Source organism: Oryzias melastigma, linkage group LG17 (assembly GCF_002922805.2).
Source record: "Oryzias melastigma strain HK-1 linkage group LG17, ASM292280v2, whole genome shotgun sequence".
Taxonomy (NCBI): Eukaryota; Metazoa; Chordata; class Actinopteri; order Beloniformes; family Adrianichthyidae; genus Oryzias; species Oryzias melastigma.
Genome location: NC_050528.1, coordinates 22,609,379 through 22,629,451, shown reverse-complemented (window position 1 = coordinate 22,629,451; position 20,073 = coordinate 22,609,379). Strand labels below are relative to the sequence as shown.

At 39.7% G+C, this 20,073-nt stretch overlaps 1 protein-coding gene across 3 annotated transcripts in view; it reads left to right on the top strand.

Moving 5' to 3' along the window:
- The window catches only part of LOC112147333, a 253,750-nt gene that overhangs the window by 153,309 nt on the left and 80,368 nt on the right, over window positions 1-20,073 (top strand). For all 3 annotated transcript variants that reach the window (XM_024273646.2, XM_036216472.1, XM_024273645.2), the window contains one exon: window positions 3,788-3,955. In XM_024273646.2, coding sequence (XP_024129414.1) covers window positions 3,788-3,955 — 168 coding nt within the window. The remainder of the gene's footprint in view (window positions 1-3,787; window positions 3,956-20,073) is intronic.

Here is a 20,073-nt window from a genome sequence, read left to right as displayed (position 1 = left end):
CGGTGAAGTTAGCGGCTTAGCACTGCTAGCTGAGTGGTGAAGATGCATGAGTAGTATAGATGCTTTAAACAATTCTTATCAAGTGCCAAGCCCAGTGGAGAAAGGTTGATAATTAGGCTTGACAAAAACATCTTAAGTTTGCACACATTAAGAATATATTTGCACTTGAATACAGACAAAATTGTTGGTATCAACCATGTCAGAGATAAAACTTGCCTGAAATGATGGCAACTCTGTTGTCCCAAAACACACCGTTAACTTTATGGCAAAGCGTCAAAAAAAAAAAAAAAAGAAGAATGCAACACTTCTAATGTTTTAAATGCTTTGAAAAACTCTTTAATGAGTCCCTGCAAACCTCAATCAGAGGCACATTGAAATGTAGTGGGCCAAACCTCCTCCACATCCATGTGAGGGACTGATTACAAAATCATTAGTCCAGGTTATTGCTGCATAAAGTAGCTTGGGTGTGTTTTGGTTTATTCTCGATTGAATAAACTCATGTCTTTTTTCACCTACGGTTTTATTAACCCAATATTAAGCCCTGGCGAGGCCCAAACTGTGTTATAAAAGCTTAGCTTTGAATGAGCACTGTCCTTTATAAAAATTTAAATTACTTCATGTTAGTTTATTAGCCCGACTGATTTATTTGCTAATTGATATGTCTTATAGGTTTAATGCTTCTCCTCTGGGTGCAGCAGTTACCAAAGTTTATGGGAAAGAGCTGCAGAGCATCAGGACCAAACCCCATTAAAACCATTATTAACATTTATGGCTGCAGGCTAAATGGCTTGGAAATCAAGAAATGCACAACATTTTATTAATGACTTTGTTACATGTGTAACTGCAGTGTTAATAAAGTCTTAAATAAAGGGTCATGACTTTCTCACTCCATAATGGGCCGTTAAATGTGCTGGTATAAATGTTAATAAGTAATCAATAAAAGATCACCGCATCCGTGGGTTTCTTTTTCCATGAAATGCGTTCAAGAAAGCTATATTTTCTGCTTTACTGTTGGACCACAGTTTCAGCATCCCCTGCTACACTCATTAACCCATGGTCGTCACATTCTTGGTAATCCGTCAAGCCTGATCATAACACCGCTAATATTGCTTGTAATGGCACGTTGCTGATCCACAAAAGCTAAATGAGTGATGGCTAACCATTAGTATGGTAATTTACCTGTGATAGTCTCTTGATGCATAATGTGTGAGAGCAGCGCTTTGTGTTTACAAGTTACAATGTGAGTAAAGCTGGATGAGATCCAAAGATGCATAGAGCCTTTTCCCAGAGAGGAGATTAAATACATATTTTAAAGGCTAAAAGTTTCACTTTTGGGAAATTATAAAGTCAGAATTATTGGTTGCAAAATCCTTTTAGTCTGCCACATAAACATTATCAATTCTCCTTTTGTTTAATACTTAAAAGCGTATTTGCACTTTGGATGTTTGATCTCAATTGGAGTTTGTGAAAGCTTCAGAACAAATCTCTAAACTGTGGTCTGCTTGGAATTGGTAATAAGTGTTTTTGTTCACTTGCAAGTAAGCCCTGGTGAGGGTTTTGTAACAGAATCTGGATGACTATCGAGCTTAGATTGAAGAAAAGTGGCACAGATTCGTAAAAGTATGGTTCATGTGTGACAGAGACAGGGAAGGGTACAGTTTGGATTTTATTGTGTGCTGGTGCCAAATTGTTACTTTTGAATATGTTTCAGTGCCTAAATGGTTCTCAAACCGGTGCTTTAAAAATGTCAAAACAAGACAATTTTTCCAAGAACTTTAGGTAAATGTGCCTAAGACTATGGTCACATATCCCAAAATGCCATCGACCTAAATGCAAGTTTATGACCAAACTAGACAAGTGGTCGCGCTGTATCATTTGTAATCGGGAGGTGGGAGTTGCAAGTCGCAGAGGTTTTCAGAAAAAGATAACCGACCGGGCAAATTTTTTTCTAAAAGTTGACATCGGTCAGTGTTTGGTCCGGCACATTTTAACGTTGCATGATAACAGTCCAGTGACAGGCAGGAGTCAAAGTCGCATCAGTTTTCCCGCAGCTAGGTGTGTGAAATTTGTTCTCTGGATTTGACCCATCCCGTGTGGGAGCAGTGAGCTGCAGACACCACTGCACTCAGGAAACCATTTGGTGGTTCTACTCACCAATCGGGCCCCTCAATGCTGAGTGGCAAACAGGGAGGCACTGGGTCCCGTTTTTTGGCCAAATCCGAATTCTTCCCCTACAGCTTCTCCTTACCCCTCCAATTGTAGGGGCATTTGAAGGGGTGTGGGTGTCCGAAATAGTTTTTTTAAAGAGCCATTCTTATATGAGCCCGCTCTCTATTGATGGAAACCTTAAAATGATTTGCTAGAATTTAACAGGGCTTCTACATTCAAAACTCTTTCTGTCTTTCTGTCACTACGCAAGTTTTAATGCCTGTTTGTCGGCCCTACATACAATTGAACTTGCCCTGAAAGTTAAACCAGTTGGGCTTTGTCTAATCAGGGACTTGGATTTGGTTGTCAGGTTTGGGAAGTACCTCTAATCAAAAAACGGAACTGGTTGACAATCATGAAAGAGAAATCTAATTGAGATTTGTGTCCGGCCGGAATTATACAACACCAAATCTATTGTATATTGGAAAAGAAAAAGCCCAGAACAAGATCACAAGATTTGCACCACTTCAAAATTTTGCAATTCCAACTGTAAGTACATGCATTAGTATTGGGTCAAGACATACCTTGGTCAAGACAAACCTGGGTAGGGACATACCTGTGTGAACACCACATACGGATGGCTGCCTCGGTGTGTTGGTGCACGCTGCTTTGTTTTTTTTTTTTTTTTTTTTTACGTGTTTTTTGTGTTGGCTCTCGGTGCTTTTGCCAAAGTGGGGCTCGTGAACATCAGGGAAAACACTGCAGCGGATTTATTTCCCAACGTTTTGCTCCCAAATATTGAGGGCGCCGACGGCTCGTACTCGCGCTTTGGACTTTCTTTGGACTTTGGCGCTTCCATTGGAAGCCACCCGACGGATCCAGAGCAGAACGTCCTCAGGCCCGTGGAGCTGCGCATCTTCCATGTAGTCTAACCGACTGAAAGCAAGGGGCCGGTCCTTTTGTGGTCCAGTGGATCCCAGACGTCCTGCCGCACTGCCAGGTGGGGGAGCTGTGGATCGGCTTCGAGTTCGGTCACCGGTGGAGTGGCTGGCCGGATCGCGGTGTCACAAAAGGGATGGCGGAGAAAGGAAGCGGCAAGCTGGACTTTAATCAGGCAAAAGGCAAACAGTCCGGTGAAATCCTGTTGGTAGTTTAACGGTCCTCCAGTCCGTCCTCCCGTCACTCACCTTCACTGACAACCACTGCAGGGGTGGAAACCTCCACCAGGAGCTCCTTTTGGACTTTGTTTGTTTGTACATGCTTGCATGTACATTTATGTGTTGTTGTAGATTTGTTGTACATTTGTTTATCTGTGCACTTTTTGTGTGCATTGCATTTGTTCGTTTCCCGTCCTCGGCGCCGCGGATGGCTGCCTCGGTGTGTTTTCGCGTGCGTTGGGCGCCATCATCACCAAGACAAATTCCTCGTATGAGTAATCATACTTGGCAATAAAGTTGCTTCTGATTCTGATTCTGATACCATGTTATCGAACACACGACACAGTCCTGAAATGTAACGTGGCTTTAGGAGCACATCAGTCAAAATAGGTGTGAACATCTTGTATTACCTGGTGCAAAAATACTCTAAGAATCTTCCTTCCAAAGCTGTTCCTTGACATTCTTTCATCATTTTTTTCCAGGTATTTTACGCACAGCTGTGCCTGACATGGACAGGGAGACCCAGGACCAGTACCTCGTGGTTCTTCAGGCCAAAGACATGGGGGGCCAGCTGGGAGGATTATCTGGAACCACTACGGTTACCGTTCAGCTCACGGACGTCAATGACAACCCTCCCCGCTTTACCCAAAGTGAGTACCCGAGACTCTCTGCGGTTCTTGTCTTGTCGGTTCATGTCTACATACCAATATTACACTTTCATTCAAAGCACAGACCCCTTTTGTACTAGTTTCTTGCACATGCAGTTATTAAAGCTGATATTTCAGTTGTGTACAAAAAAGGTGGAAAAGTGCTCAACATAAAGAAAGAAATATGAGAAAAATGACGCGGCCATTTGCATTCATATCTACCCTGGCGGTAAGCCTTAAACACAAGGCGGGTTTTTACAAAGGAGACTTAGAGGATTGCAAAATGTCACACAGACAGACATGACAACACATTTGTTCCCTGATGTATTCATTTTTGTCACCACTTAGCAAGTTATTAATTAATATGATAGAACTAGAATGACTACAGACATTTTCTGTGGGTGAGCATGGTATAATCTTTATATATTATATTGCAATCAATTGAAAAGGCTTAGAGCTATAAATCTGATGAAGGCGTCACACTGTGCCAGAAGAGGCGCAGGAAAGATCAAGGCTGTGAATTAATGAAGACAAGTCATTTTTTTTCTTTAACATTATTTATTCTATAATTCACACATGTGGAGTCAAAACACACAGCACCGATGCTCTGCTTCTCTAGCTGAAGATGGGGCTCTCTGATTAGCTTTGTTGCTCCACCCCTTTACTCTCAGTGGCTATTACTAAGCATATTTATATTTCTAGAAAATTTTGAATACTGTTAGATTTTTTAGGAATTCCTTTTTCTAAAATAACTTACAACTTAAACACTTCTGTTGCTACACCATTGAACCAAATTGTGAGGAAAGTGAATCGCTGAAAGTGCCAAACATGTGTTGTGCTAAGTTGACAAAGAATTTATTATTTACTGTTTTAATACATTACACCAGGCTTAGTATAAGCCAATTCAAACTTTTTTTTTTACTGTTACATGCTTATTAGCAAACTAAAAAAGGATTGTTCCAAAGATTTTTACATAACTATTCCTCAAAAAGCCAGGTTTGAACTAGGGGGTGACATGGTAGTGGATCTTCACTCCCATCCTGCTTCTGGTGGTTCGACCTCCTTCTCCTGTACTCAACTGTATGATTTTTTTCTCTTAATTTACTCACTATATGTAACACATTACATGTTGTTCATCTGCTACCATCCTGTTTAGGCGCAGCTGCTGAGTTCCTGTTGATAGATTCTTTAGATTTAACATAAAAACCAAAACATAAAGCTGCATTTTATTAAACAGTTTTATTAATGGACATATTAATCATTTTCATCCAATATGATTTTGTAAAATCATTTCAGTTTAAGTCTTGTTAGTTGTGAGAGTTTGTTCTCTGCATTTGACTCATCCCCTGGGGGAGTGGTGAGCTGCAGACACAGCTGCGCTAAGGAACCATTTGGTGCTTTATCCTTCCAGTCCAACCCCTTAATGCTGACTGTCAACCAGGGAGGCCCTGGGTCCCATTTTTAGGGTTTTTAGCATGACTGAACCTGGATTTGAACACACGACCTTTCCAATCTTGGGGCGGACACTCTACCACATGGTCACTGCGCGGGTCTTGATATATGTTGCTGTGCAGGAGCAAAAATTTTACATTTTACATCCGATGGTGACTTCCATTTGATTCTCAGAAATAAGTTTAAATATTTTCTTGTGTCCTCACATTTAGAATTGTGTAGAGCACCCATATTTCTACATCTGAATGTATAAATGAGACCCCAAGTTTTCATGGTATCACCAGAATAAAACCGGATGCATTGAGCCGTCTGTCTCTCCAAAGCAGCAGAAACATTTTTGTCAAACTTTATAACTTTCAGCTCTCATTATCGGAAAATGCAACGCAGATCCGCTAACAGCATAAGCGCTGTGTTTGTTTTGCCCCAGAGGGCAAAGCAGTTGTCAGACCTTTTTTGACTTGCGGGTCCTATCAGGGTTTCCGCCGCAGCAGCAGCAGCAGCAGCCAGGCGGAGGAGACTCCTGCAGGGCTGCAAAGCGTCTCATCAAAAATGTATGGATTTAACTCGCCTCCGCATTGATAGATCTGCTAGCATTTCCAACTTCGGCTGTATTGTCAGATGATATCACATTATCCGACAGGGCTCGACTCCGGCAAACCTCACAACTCTTTGATTACCTTTAATGTAATTTAACCATTTACGATCTGCACGGCGGAAGACGGAGGCAGAGTGTCCATCTCCTTTGTGATTGTTGTTCTTTTATTATTGGTAAATTTAATTAAATCTGTCCTTACCGCAGTGGCCAGGCATTATTATTTCCCTGGTTAGACAATATACTGTTAATCAGTCTTCATTAGCGAGGAGGTGGATGTGCTACTTATAGAACTCCTCATGCAGCACTCCACACTTCATTGTCTTTGCCTCTGTTGTTAGAACGAAGGCCGTTATTAATTCAATCTGGATTATTATACCGCCAAACAAATGAATAAGGTGGGGCCCTTTATTACCTCCAGAAGGGCATGCCACTTACTTGTCCTGTGAAGGATCAAGGGAACCAAGCGGCTCGATACCCGGAGCTCTCGTCATCCCACGCTTAATGTCATCCTTTCTGCCATTTGTCATCTGAACAAGCTGTGTCTTCTCCAATTCAGCAGCTGACCTTCTCTCAGCTGAAAGTGAGGGGATGCGGAGGTTGGGATATAGCTTTTGTACAATTAAAGTGCATTGGGTGTTTTTAATAGGGCTGATTGCAGAGGTAGGAATGTATTCATTAAGGTGTTTCTGTAGAAATGATTAGCTTGGATTATTTCAAATAAAAGCAGCTCAATTGGAAAGAAGTAAAAATGATATTCAACGCATTTTATGGGAGGAAGAAAGGCAATTGTTGCTGGTTTATGTTACTAGTTGCTCTCATCTATGGTCTTCAGTGTCAGGGTGAACAAGCATATGAGTGCAACCTCTTCGATTGTCCTGTGCGTATTATAGGGCCATACCATAATTTTCTTAAGTCTTTCAGAGCAAACTATATCCATATAAATGATAATATATTACCTTTTGAGCACTTAAAAGCAAAATATTAAAACATAATATCAATATTCATTTATTGTACAATTTAAGTCTGGCACTTAACAGTGTTTGATGTTAGCATAATTGTATGTCTGAATGTTAACATTGAGGGTTTTCCAGAAAGCCACATAACCAAATATCAATAACCCTTTTCTGGATAGTCACATAAAAAGTCAGGAAATAAATACGTCACTGGCTCTCTGTTCATTTTGATTTTAAAGTTGTTCATGGTTTTCCCCTGACCTTTTCACTGTCATTCTAGAGTTTTTTTCTCGAGACAGCGAAAGATGAACTGCAATGTAGAAAGTGGAAGCTATATTCTGTTCTTTTTGACTGTAAGGGGTGTGGTTTAAAATCGTGACACAGACTTCAGAAGGGGATAAAACATCACTATATCTTTGGGTTCTCAATCTCAAAGCCAGATTGGGGGAAAAAATAAAATTATGCGTGGAAGTGGGCTGCATCCGGCCAGCGGCTGTAGTTTGGGGACCCCTGCGAGTGACAGTGAAAAGGAGTTACATCCCTGTATACAACAGCAGTAAAACACAGTCAATCTGTAGACTATTGTAATGAAATTGTAATATAGGGTGCTTCCACTTATTGTGGAGAAAAAGGCATGTTGCTAGAGACATTAAAATATTACATTTTCAATGGAAGCAATTGTGCTCTTTGGACAAAGCCTTTATTAGTCATCTGAAACATTTTTTTTTGTAATACAGCAGAACTTAAAATAAGTTTTGTTCACAAAGGTCCAAATTGATTTTCTCGGTTTGGCTCCAGAGGCATGGCTTTCTTTTATTTCATGTTTTCTTTTTCTTTTCTTTGATTGAATGAAGTACAAATTTTATAAACCCCTCGAGAAGCAGCATAAAAGCGACGAGGTTGGGAGTGGGCATGCAAAGTGCACGGCCTTTCCACCAGAGACCAGGCCTCTTGTCTTTGTATTTAGGCTACTTTCAAAAGCCCTGTTTTGAAGAGATAAAGACTGTGATTTCTACTAAATGTGGATAAAAGATGAATGTGGCGAGGACGGAGTTTGGTTTTCCTGATTCAGAATACAAAATGACATTTTCTACATGTCTGTGAAACGCTGTAGAGGTAAAAGATTCCTAGAGGAGGGCAGGTGGAAAGAAGAGCCACAGGCTGGATAAATAGAGGATTCTTGTCCAACATAACACTGGCTTCAGCACCGAAATGAAAATAATCCGTCTTCAGGTGGAAGTTTTGTTGGTCAAATTAATTTCATATCCAATATGATGCTTTGGATCGAGTTGCTCCACTCAATCCAAGTACCTGAGGGCTTCTTAGAGGAAATCTGAGCTCATCCCGATCAATTTGAGTGAGGAAAACTCTTCGGGTGGCAGCTTTGAAACCGCACGATGTACATTTTCCTCGCTGTTGCTCTCCCGGCCCTACTGATGATTCCCCGCATGGATGAAATGTATTGAACACAACAAAGATTGCGGACTTGTGCCCACATGTTTGTTTGTGCTTGTCCTTTCTTAGCCTTTTTCCCTCCCGCATCTGCTCCTCTCACACACTAGCACTACCCCTCGCTTGCAAAGACACCATCAAAGCCAGCTATCCTGCTGCTTCACTCAATTACACATCCAGGCTTTTTAAAAGGACACCCTCAAATCCGGGCCCCCTTCGTCTTCCGAGGTCGACGTTGCCTTTTTTTTTTTTTTTTTCCCGTGTGGCATTTAGCAGAGGAAAAGGATTACATGTGAATACACAAACCAGGTACTGGCTAAACATGATGGCCCTAAAAGAAATAAAAATAAAAAGGCAGAACCCCTTTGAGATTCTGTCTTTGCACACTGCTCCAGAATGTTTCTCTATCCAAAGCAGGATTTTAGGAACTTAAGTGGATTTCTCATGTGCACAGTACAGAACATTGTTAGGGGATTTCTTATGCCCCGAGGAGGTAATATAGCGGAGGGAAAGTAGGCTACTGCAGATTGTTTTTTTTGTTTTTTTTGAAGGGGTATGTGGGGTATTTTCAGATCCTTAGGAAAACAGGATATTTTACCCACACTTTCCTATGGCCATATTTAGTTGTACAGTATTCATTATAGACCTACTCCAATTCATCTTTTGATCTATTGTAAAAGCGTTCACGGTGGTCTTTTAATTATGATAAAGCAGTTTTTGGCCAAAATAAAAAAAACTGTCAGTTTTTAGGACATAGTTTCTGTAGAGTGACAGGAGTTCATTACTAATTCACCTCTGGGTTAGGGGTTGATAAAGGAAAGTTGGGCTTTTCCCCATGCAAAAATATTACAAGTTGGGCCTAAAACCTAGAGTTAGGGTTAGCACTGTTGGTACAGAGCCAACCCCCCGCCCCCCTTCCCCTTGCCTTTTGAGAGAGCTCTCTGTTTAAGCCTAGCAGGGATCTCTTGGGCCGCCCAACGTATTTTCTGCATCACAAGAACTTGTTTAAATGGGATTTTTTCATCTGCCTCAGATTCACAATAATTCCTTCTCAGAAATACTATTTAAAGCCTAATTCTCTTTACATATCTCCTCAATCATTGGGAAAATGCCACAAAAACATGTTAAAACACCAAGCTCTGTTTTTTTTATTATGTAGCTTTTTGTAAAATAGTACAATTTTAAGGAGTCAAAAACATTATGAATACCAACAACATTTCTATGTTTAGCTTCTCTGTATCATTTTTTTGGGGGGTTGCTGTATTTTCAGTTTTTGATATAAAGATGCACAACATGTGTGTAAGCAGAATATTACATAATTGATAAATGTTATCTACTTACAGTGTACACGTTTTTAGCTTTGCCTAAAGTCACATATTCCAAAATGCTACTGTGCCACAACCAAAATGCATGTTTTTCAGCATATTCGGTAGGTGGTCGTAGTATTGCAGTAAGAGTATTTTTAAATGCTCCACAGTGGCCACGAAGGTTTTAAGAAAAAATGTTAAATTTACGCCGACCGGACGATTTTTCTCTGAAAGTTGAGGTCATGCAATGGCAGTCCAGTGGCAGGCGGGGGCGATGCCTTCCTGATTCAGGCAACGGTGGCCGTCCATATGTGTAAAAGAGGCCCTTCTGGACTCCTGACTGCTGCCATCTACATGCATGACCATGGCAACCAAAAAAATGGGTGACGACATAACATTTTGAGGATTCTGCCGATACCTCCCCATTGCATGGTGGCAGTTGTACTTTTTGACCAAATAGCATCAATGATGGTACACGTTGTTTTACAGTCACTGTCCAATTGTTGGTAGCAGAGCTGCTATACAAGATGAACCTGCATACTTCTGATCAGAGGTAGGCAGTCATCCCTACAAATAAGAAGTAATCATCATCATTGTTGCCAGTAAGTTGTGATTCTACGACTGACGACAGCAGCATGCCTGTAAAAGTGTTACAGTTTGTAACGTTTGAAACATTTATTTTACCCTAAAAACTCATCAACTCAAAAGAAGTGCTGGTAAAACCTTGTGAAATATGGAAAGTAAAGCCTTAAGTAATAGATGTCAGTCTCTGCCAACGCGTTCTTGAAAATGGTATTTAAGATAATGTCAATAAAGCTATAATTTGTATACTCATTTTTATGCATCAGTCTTATTGTTGCTTTAAAAAAAGTCAACTAGGTAAAGTTCAAGGGGTGTAACTATTCATTTTAACAATGATTCAGTTTGTATCATAATTTGTGGTTGCCAATATGAATCATAGTTGGCTTTGATTCATTTTGAATCCACGTTTTTGTTTTATTTGCTAGAAAAACAACCATGTGCACTATAAAGTTTTGCTTTTGTTTGCCTGATTTGAACAGTTTTTGTCAAATATGTCCAAACTTACTTGTTACTTGTCCACATGGATGGATACTTTTTACTTTTGCTTGAGCTACTTTGCTACTCCTAGTTGGGTACAATTTCTTTTGATTCTATAGGAACTACTTCATGTACAAAAAAAATGTCATTTTTGTGCATTTGGGTTTTAAAAATGCTGGGAGTTTTAAACTTAAAACAACATTAACGTTTGCAGGTACAACCTACCGTTCCAATTTTAAAGTAAAATCAGATTGCTAGAATTCAAAATTCAGTTTTTTGCAGCTCTAATCAGCAGTTATATAATTCCTTGATGAGAGCTAATCCCATTGTTTAATGTTTTATGCTAACAGACTTTCCCAAATGGAATGTAGCTCTGAAATTTGTCAGCTGATGCATTATTATTAGCTCTGAAAGGGAGAAACATAAATGAAACATATTAAAGCCGAGCCTTTCAGGGCTTTTTATGTTTGCAAATATTTCTACTCAGTCCAAAAATGCATTTAAAGCCATTCCCCCCGAATGTCGACGTTTTCTGACATTTGTGCTGTTAACAAGCCAGCCGGATGTTAAAAGTGTGCTTTAGGGGAGTTTTTGTAGCGATCTCAAATGAAATCATTTCCTGATAAAGCTCTTAATTATTGTAGTGCAGTCTACAATACATGGATGACTAGCTGTCTTAGAGTAAACAAGAGTGTTGGGTATCAAATTACATCTCAAATGTTTTCTGTTACAAACCCTCAGGATAGGTGCAGCAGATTACTTTGTTCTGCTTTGTTAATCCGTGGGGAAATTAAGATCACATCCGTAGCTACATACACCGCAGCTCTTCGGCTGTTTGACTAAACCAATTTGAAGTCTCATGCCTTTGCTTTCATGGGCCTTTTTTCATGTATGCCACAGCAAAATATGATCACATTTGCTGAGTAAGAGGCTTTGAGTGATCATTTGAAAGCATTCAAGTTTCGTGGAACCTGTTCTACAGTTGCTATTTTTTAGTTTAATTTTTTTTATTTAAAAGTCAAATCAAAAAGTGTTTTTTTTATGTGTTTTTCACTGTTGAACTTAATGGCTAAGAAGTAGTCGGAAATTAAGAGACACATTAAACACTATCAGCCCTGGAAAATTACTATAATTTTAATATTTAAAAAAAGTCACAAACAAACAGTATTTGCGATCTTGGCTGTTTACGACACTAAGCTCATTTACATTGATTAGCTTTTCCTTACATTAGGTGTTATTGTATTTTCCACTCTCTGAGACTTACGTAGAAGACTATTTTATCAAAAAGCTGCAGTTCGTCTGGTAATCCAGAGCAGATTAATTCTGGTTGTGCTTTATGACCTGAAAGCAATTTTAACAGGTACAATAATGTGAATATACCAACGGCTAATTTGTAGCAATGGTTTTCTATGTCTTACTAACAAAGTTTGGAGTTAGGCAGTCACAGAAATGTTAGTTTGAGCTGTATCAGTCCATTTTTTAAATGAGATATAAAGAAGTTACTGTAAATATGTTAACACGGCTAACCTGTAGCAGTGTCGCACTTCCTTTTAAAACTGTTACTAACAACATTGGGGTTAGAGCAGATGCAGTAACGTTAGTTTTAGTAGTATCAGTCCTTTTTTAAAAATTTTCAAACAAGGTTAGGAGTTATTGTAAATATGCTAACACAGTTAACATGTAGTGTCAAAATATGTTTTTTTATGTGTAACTAACGAGGTTGGGAGTTAGCAAAGTCACAGTAAGGGTTAGTTTTAGCAATATCAACATTTTCTTTACATGGTTCAAACAAGGTTGGGTGTTTTTGTAAATAAGCTAACACGGCTAATGCATAGGGTGTCAGACTTTCTTTTTTACGTTACTAAAAAGGTAGGGAGCTAGCATAGTCAAAATAACGTCTGTTTTAGAGGGAGCTAGCGTCACAATAACGTCTGTTTTAGAGTGAGCTAGCATAGTCAAATTAACATTTGTTTTAGAGTGAGCTAGCATAGTCAAATTAACATTTGTTTTAGAGGGAGCTAGAATAGTTAAATTAACATTTGTTTTAGAGGGAGCTAGCATAGTCACAATAACGTCTGTTTTAGAGGGAGCTGGCATAGTTAAATTAACATTTGTTTTAGAGGGAGCTAGCATCACAATAACGTTTGTTTTAGAGTGAGCTAGCATAGTCAAATTAACATTTGTTTTAGAGGAAGCTAGCGTCACAATAACGTTTGTTTTAGAGTGAGCTAGCATAGTCAAATTAACATTTGTTTTAGAGGGAGCTAGCATCACAATAACGTTTGTTTTAGAGGGAGCTAGCATAGTCACAATAACGTTTGTTTTAGCCGTATCAATCTGTTTTTTAGGTTACAGTTTTGTAAATATGCTAACACTTCTAACATGGCTAACTTGTAGTATATTACAAACAAGTTCTATGTACTCTGAATGCAGTTAAAGTCTAATTGACTGACAGACTTATCTCTGACTCTTTAGTCTCACTTAATTCACCTTATAGTTCGGTGCATCTTATATGAGTTAAAAAAATACCAATCATTGACAGAAAAAGAAAAGGTTCTTTATTAACAACCAAAGAAAACCTCGATTCTGACTTTGTAGGTCTTAAAGATAATGCAATTGATATTTTGCAAAGTTTAAATTCAAACAATTCAATGTAAAATGCTAGTACTACTTAATACTAATACTAAAATACTAGTAACGAGTGATGCAACTGATGTAGTCAATAAAGTTTACAGCTTTTACCACTATGATCAAATAGTCTATAGATGGAAAAAAACATGTGGTGGCATCCCAGTTGGTCCACATTTGGCTGATTTGAATCCGGCTGATTTTAGCATGTGGTCGTCATTATTTTGGTGACTCGATGTGTCGTCAGGAACCCTCTAGCTTTCTGAAAATGGGCAGAAAGGCAGATCGAACAGTCAGCTCGAATAAAAAGAATGATGTTCATTAAAATGTTTTTTTTTCTGCATCGGCTTAATGCATCATGAATCTACCCACAGAGTTTTAAAAATAAGTTTCTGGAAGCAGGCTGCGATGCGGTAACCTGCTATATTAAAAGAATTGTATGTTCCTGGTTGTTGTGTTCTGGGTTGCTGTATTTTGTGATCCTCTTTGTTGATGCTGATTGTTCGGATGCGAGCACTGCATGAGGGTTGGATGGAAGTGATGGGGGGGCCGAGTGAGCAAGCAGATGCAAGTGATTGATATAGCATGCGCACATGGATCAAAAATGAGAGGTTGTTACTGCAGATTTGTTCCACTGTTACAATCGACAATTACCTACAAAGCATTGAAACAAAGATGGCCGACTCTCATTTTGTTTGCCACGATGCTACCGTAAGTTTTAAGAATGTTTTGCATGACAGTGATTAGGTTCTAAATGTCTTGTTCTTTGGTAAGCTTCATTTTTAGTTTCTCTTCAAACCTGCCCAATCAGGAAGTCACTGGTTTTTCCCCTTGCTTCTGTTCACTGTTTTTTTTCCATCTTTTCCCCTCGAGTCTTTTGCAGACTTCACCATTCACTGCCCCCGTTTTTGAAGTGATCTTTAGTGTTATTTACCATCTATGTGCTGTTTTTAATAGAGCTGTGGTAAGGTAATTTCCCCTTTTGTGGGATCAATAAAGTTTTATTCTATTCCATTCCCTTTAGGTGGAAGGTGAAAATAACACATTTACATTTTGCTCTCTATGGCTCTATGTCTGAACTCCACATTTGTTTGCTTACATAAAATATAATTAAATGCAAGATTAAGACAGTCAGCAACATACTTGCTGCCTAAAAGGTTTTCTTTGATCTTCACTTTATTTAATTCAACTTTTTTAGCTTTACAAGAATCTAATGTGCCTCCTGTCCTAATATCTCACATTCAGCAATAATCGCCACAGCTCATTTCACATCACTTGAATGTATTCTTGTCACAGCTTCAACTGCAGAAATGTGAAACCACAATATGACATTCTGTTGAAGTCCTCATCGCTCCTATCTGCAGTAATTATACTGCACCGAAAAATAACATTTCATGCAGAAGAGCTGCAATGTCATTTGGATAGATAGGAGTAAAAAATACTGATATTACTGATTTTACCAAAACCAAAGTTATTAAAAACCCACTCCTATAAAAACTGTGTTCTTAGCATTTTTTACATGTTCTTGTGGGTGTTTTTCTCAAGACGAAGGGCAAAATGAAGCTTATAATTGCATTTCTGAGTGTTTTTTTTATTCAACTTGTTGTGAATCAAGAGCAGATAAAAACATATAATTGGAAAAAACGACGAAGACCACTGGTCCCCAAGCACTGGGCCGTGGACCGGTACCGTCTGTGTATCAATCCCGCCATGAAAACCTCAGGGGTTGACCGGTCCACAGCCGGGGAACCCAGATGTTGGTTCTAAAGTCGGCAATCCAAACGCTCCCTGTTCCGCTCCATTCCGTTGAATCCACTTGCAGATATGATTTAATGGGGTTGTAAGCTGCCGGGAAAGCGTGCAAACAGAGGAATGATAGGAAATGGGGATAGTTTTACTCTGCACAAACATTTCTGCCCACAGCTTAGAAAATCATTTTTATTGAACTCCTGCAGAAACGTCCTAGAAAATGATACAAGTTGTTTTTTTAATTTTGACTAAAAACGTCATAATGGTAATTAAGAAACCACTAGGGAAGCTTTTAAAAAAGACCAAAAGATGAAGGGAATTGGACTTTAACCCTTCATGGATCCACAATCCCTTCTAAACTGTTTCCAGAAAGTAATCACTTACCCATAAAATGACACTTCTCCAAAAGTGTTCTTTTATCGGGGACACATGACCGTCAGCCACCAAAGAGCTCTTCCTTCTCCAATAAATCTCTCACCTGCCAAAGAGCGGGAAGTTGATTCAGTGCCTGTCAGAGTGAGCGCAGCAGTTTCTACACACAAAAGAAATTCCCCAGATGTGCCCGGAGACTCGTAAACCGTACTGGAAAACTTTTGGCTCCACCGTTCTGCTCGCAAGAAACCATTTGAAAAGCTACAACTCTGCTTGGTGACAAGTCCACAGACAGAGGCGCAGGTGCCGCTTTCTGTTTTTATGCGCTTCCCAAACAACCTTGGCTTGCCAACAGTACCACATAAAAGCTCTAAGGAAGCCATCCTTCTCCCGGTGATTTGATGGATGGAAAGATAGATGGCCTGACAGATGACTACACAGGTAGCGTCGATAAGATCAGTGTCACTTTATGCACCGGGGAAATGAGACAGAGAGAGGGGGAGTGATGGAGGGAGTAGCTCAGACAGTTTCATCATAAATATTACTGACTAATTCCCCCAGAGAGACCGAAACAGGGTGTGAATGGGTAGAGGAGTCACGAGGAGCAGTATTTAAGCAAACACGCATGGTTTCTTGTTTATTTTCTTGCTCCAACAATAAAGTCGTCAATGGATGAAAACAAGGAGGGAAGTGGGTGAGGAACGATTCAGGAAATCTCTCGGAAGCTGTAAAAAGACGCAGAGGATGAGGAGACAAATGGACAAAAAAGAATGGGAGAAAATAAAGAGGGATAAAGACAGCATTATGCCTTTCAGCTAGAATGAAGAAATAAAAGGTAAAGAGGCGTTCAACATCAAGCAGGTTGGAGTGGGTGAGCTGGAAATGTACACAAAGAATAACACAACTCCCCTTTTGTTCTTCTTTTGCACCAAACAGTGGAAATTTGCCTTTATAATCCCATCTTCATATTCATGGTTCAGAAACCTACACTTGCACTTTGATATGCGCGCACATTTGTGCACACAATCTGTCAGAGGTGAGGAGATGGGGACACTGAGCACTGACAGGATCTGTCATCTCCTGTCAGGCCCACAGGCACTCAAACAATCCCGACTCTCACTGTGTGTGCTCTTCACACACTCGCTATCCTTGTGTGCCTTATCGCACACTCTCCCATCTGTTCTTGTTTTAAAGCACCCTCAGTGCACCATCATTTTAGTCGCTGTGGCAGAGTGTCTTTGCTAAAAAATCTCACTTGTCAAACCACCCACTTTCACTTTGGCACCAGGAACTAGTGTTGCTGTTGTTAATGGACATTTACGTTTCCTCCTAGAAGGGAAAAAAATTATGTAACGCTGGTGTTGAATATTGATTGTTAGGTATTAGATATTAGGTATTTATAATAATAATAATAATTATAAAAGGTAATAAAGAATATAGGTTGCACCAGAGTATAAGTCTCACCACACTATAAGTCACAATGGAATATAGGGGCACCAAAGTATAAGTTGCACCAGAGTAGCAACCACTATTCCTGTTGCGACCTGTAGTCCTGTTGCTCCGAAATATAGGTCACAACAGAGTATAAGTCACACCACAGTATAAGTCGCTCCAATGTATAAGTCGCACCAGAGTATAAGTCTAACCAGAGTACGAGTCTAATTAAAGTATAAGTCGCACCAGAGAACAAGTTGCACCAGAGTAAAAGTTGCTTTAGAGTATATGTTGCTCCAGAAAATAAGTCGCACCACAGTATAAGTCACACCAGAGTACAAGACCACCGGAGCATTAGTTAAATCAAAGTATAAGACGCACCAGAATATAAGTTGCACCTGAGTACCTGAGAGATACTGTTAAGTTTTAACCTCATCACTACATGGAAGTATTGGCTACATGTCTCACTTACAATGCATGGAAGACACAGATGACATTGTGAGATCAGGTTTATTTCTTTCGAAGAGCTCTACAAAAACATTGATAAATACCTCTCTGTTTCTGGGTACATGAGATCTTTTTGTTTTGCATCGATCTTTACCTTCTGCAGGAGTTGCGTGTGAATGATGCCACTTTACCTCTGTGTCTCTGTAACCCAGTTTGTGGATGCTCTCCCGCATTAGTCTGTGGCGGGAAAAAATAAAAACAAGAATAATAACGTCTCAATGCAAATAAGAAAACGATCCTAAGTACATATAGTTCTCCGTCATGTTTGTTTCGGATGGGCCTTCTTCTTCTGCGTTGGTGTCAGTAGCAAATACGGATAAACATAATTACAGTGCCCCCTAGTGGTTGTTAACAGGAAACAAGTTGTTAGTTGGAAAATAACAAATATATGATGCTATTTATGTTTAAAAAGAAATCACATACAAGTCACTTCTGAGTAAAAGTTCCACCCTTGGCCAAACTATGCAAAAAAAATGTGACTCATATTTAGAAAAATACAGTACTGTTCACAACTGAAGATTTGACACCTGAACAAAAAGTGAAAGCAGACATCTTTGCCTCCTGTTTTTCACTGTAACAACAGTCATCCAGCACTACTGCAACCCTTTCTGTTCCACCCTCTTTAGCTCTCTCATCACATTCAGCACCGTCTAATACATATCGAAAAGAGCTTGTGTCCTTTTCAATAAGGCATTGATAATGAATTTAGTTAAAGGCCATGACTAATGTGCATCTGTGAACTAGTAATGGGCTTGTTGGAGTTAACGGACGCAAATGCAAGCCAATCGGGTCCAACAGGGCCGCCCACGACCTTTCATTCCGGCCAATGACTGCCACCCACATCCTCTTGTCTGCCATTGTTTGGACCAGCACGACAGACGACAAACTCTTTAGAATGCAGGGAAGCAAGTCCTGGGGGCAAGTTCACCAAAGCGTGAAGGAGGGAGGAGAGAGGCGACAGGATAGAGGCAGGGAAAGACGAGAAAAAGGGAGAGTAAAGCTAATGGCTTTACGGCAACAGTGATAATCGGGCCAACTAAAAATCACTTCATCTCACACAGGGCTGATGGCATGCTGGGAAATGGAAAGAAGCAGGTTCTCAGTGTTGTGTTTAGAAGCTATAATGTGGAAAGATGGCTCCAGTTCTGCTTGTGTGCATCTCTTTGCGTGAAGAGCTGGTGTGCACGCTTTTAATACCACATGGTGGTGATTTAAAGTCCCACTCCAATCATCTTTTGATTCATTTTAAGTGTTCCCAGTGGTATTTTAGTCATGATTATGCTGTTTTTAGCCATAATAAAACAAACTTTTGTTTTCAGGGACATAAGCCTTAGTGGTCCGGTACGGTCCACTTAATTCTGGTGAATGTTTCCACTCATTTAAGCCTTGCTCCCACTGAATAGTTTGTTTAAGCGGCGCATGCGTGGTGCAGACTGCTAGCATGTCGTGTCATTGTAGTACGACAACTAGAAAAGCAGCAACAATAGAGGTCATCCATCAGCTCATTTTTTTTTTTTTTTTTTGCTTTAGTTCTGGTACATAGTGTATAACAGGAATTTAATGTTGTCTTAAGGAAGATTGCGAGCAACTAAGAAGAATACTCCCGTAAACAGGAAACCATTGGAAGCGCTAGCTTAGCGCTATACTGGTGCTTTCTAATGACATCATCACTTCCTCCCAATCAACGAGTGGCTGCAGTCGCTCCACCCCAACCGTCCAGTTCCATTTTTCTATGGACCTACAACCGATGGGGACCCTCAAGAGGTACAGCTCAGTACTCTTTAATTCTAAAATTTGACAGAAGGGCTGGACCAGGAGCAGGTACATGGAGTGTTTTTGTAACCCATCTGATTAGAGAAAGAAATAACATGGAATCTGAACAAAAACCTGCTTTCATTTTCATAAAAAAATGATTCATACATTTTAAAACATTTTTGATTTTTTATTTCAAAACTGTGGATTTTGTTCTCTTTTTAGAGCCGATTGCACGGATTGTTGTTCCTCAGAGAAAAACACAAACGTAGAGAAATGCTGCGTTTATGGAGCATTGGAATGATTGGAAAAATGACTGTCCGACTCAGAAAACACACACGAATGCAAGAAACACAACAAAATCTTCCAACACCACGTGAATGCAGAGGAACTTTCTGCACCAAACAGAGGTCAATGTATTTATACTGCGCCACCTATGGAGAGATGCCACAATTACAGGGGAAATGATGCAGTAATAAGTATTATCAATATTATTTATTCCTGTTTGGTAGGTCAGATTAAATAGTTTAACGGGCCCCACATGGCGCCCGGGCCGTAGTTTACCCATCCCTGGTTTAATTTGTCCATATTACAACGGAAACGCTCAAAATACCATCCTGGACCACATGGATCTAGTCATCTACAAGTAGATGCCTCCAAATCTAGCTTGCTGTTTGTAGCTTCTACATCATGCCTTCAGCTGAATGTTATCATTTACTCCTGTTTTAAAACAATTTAAATAAAGAAATGCAATTTTTAAGCTTAATTTTCTTTATACGTGAGAAAAATGCGCATGTTAAAAGCACCATTTTTATTGGAGTCTGTCTTCAAGCATTCAAGGATTTCCAAAGGAATCCCTTA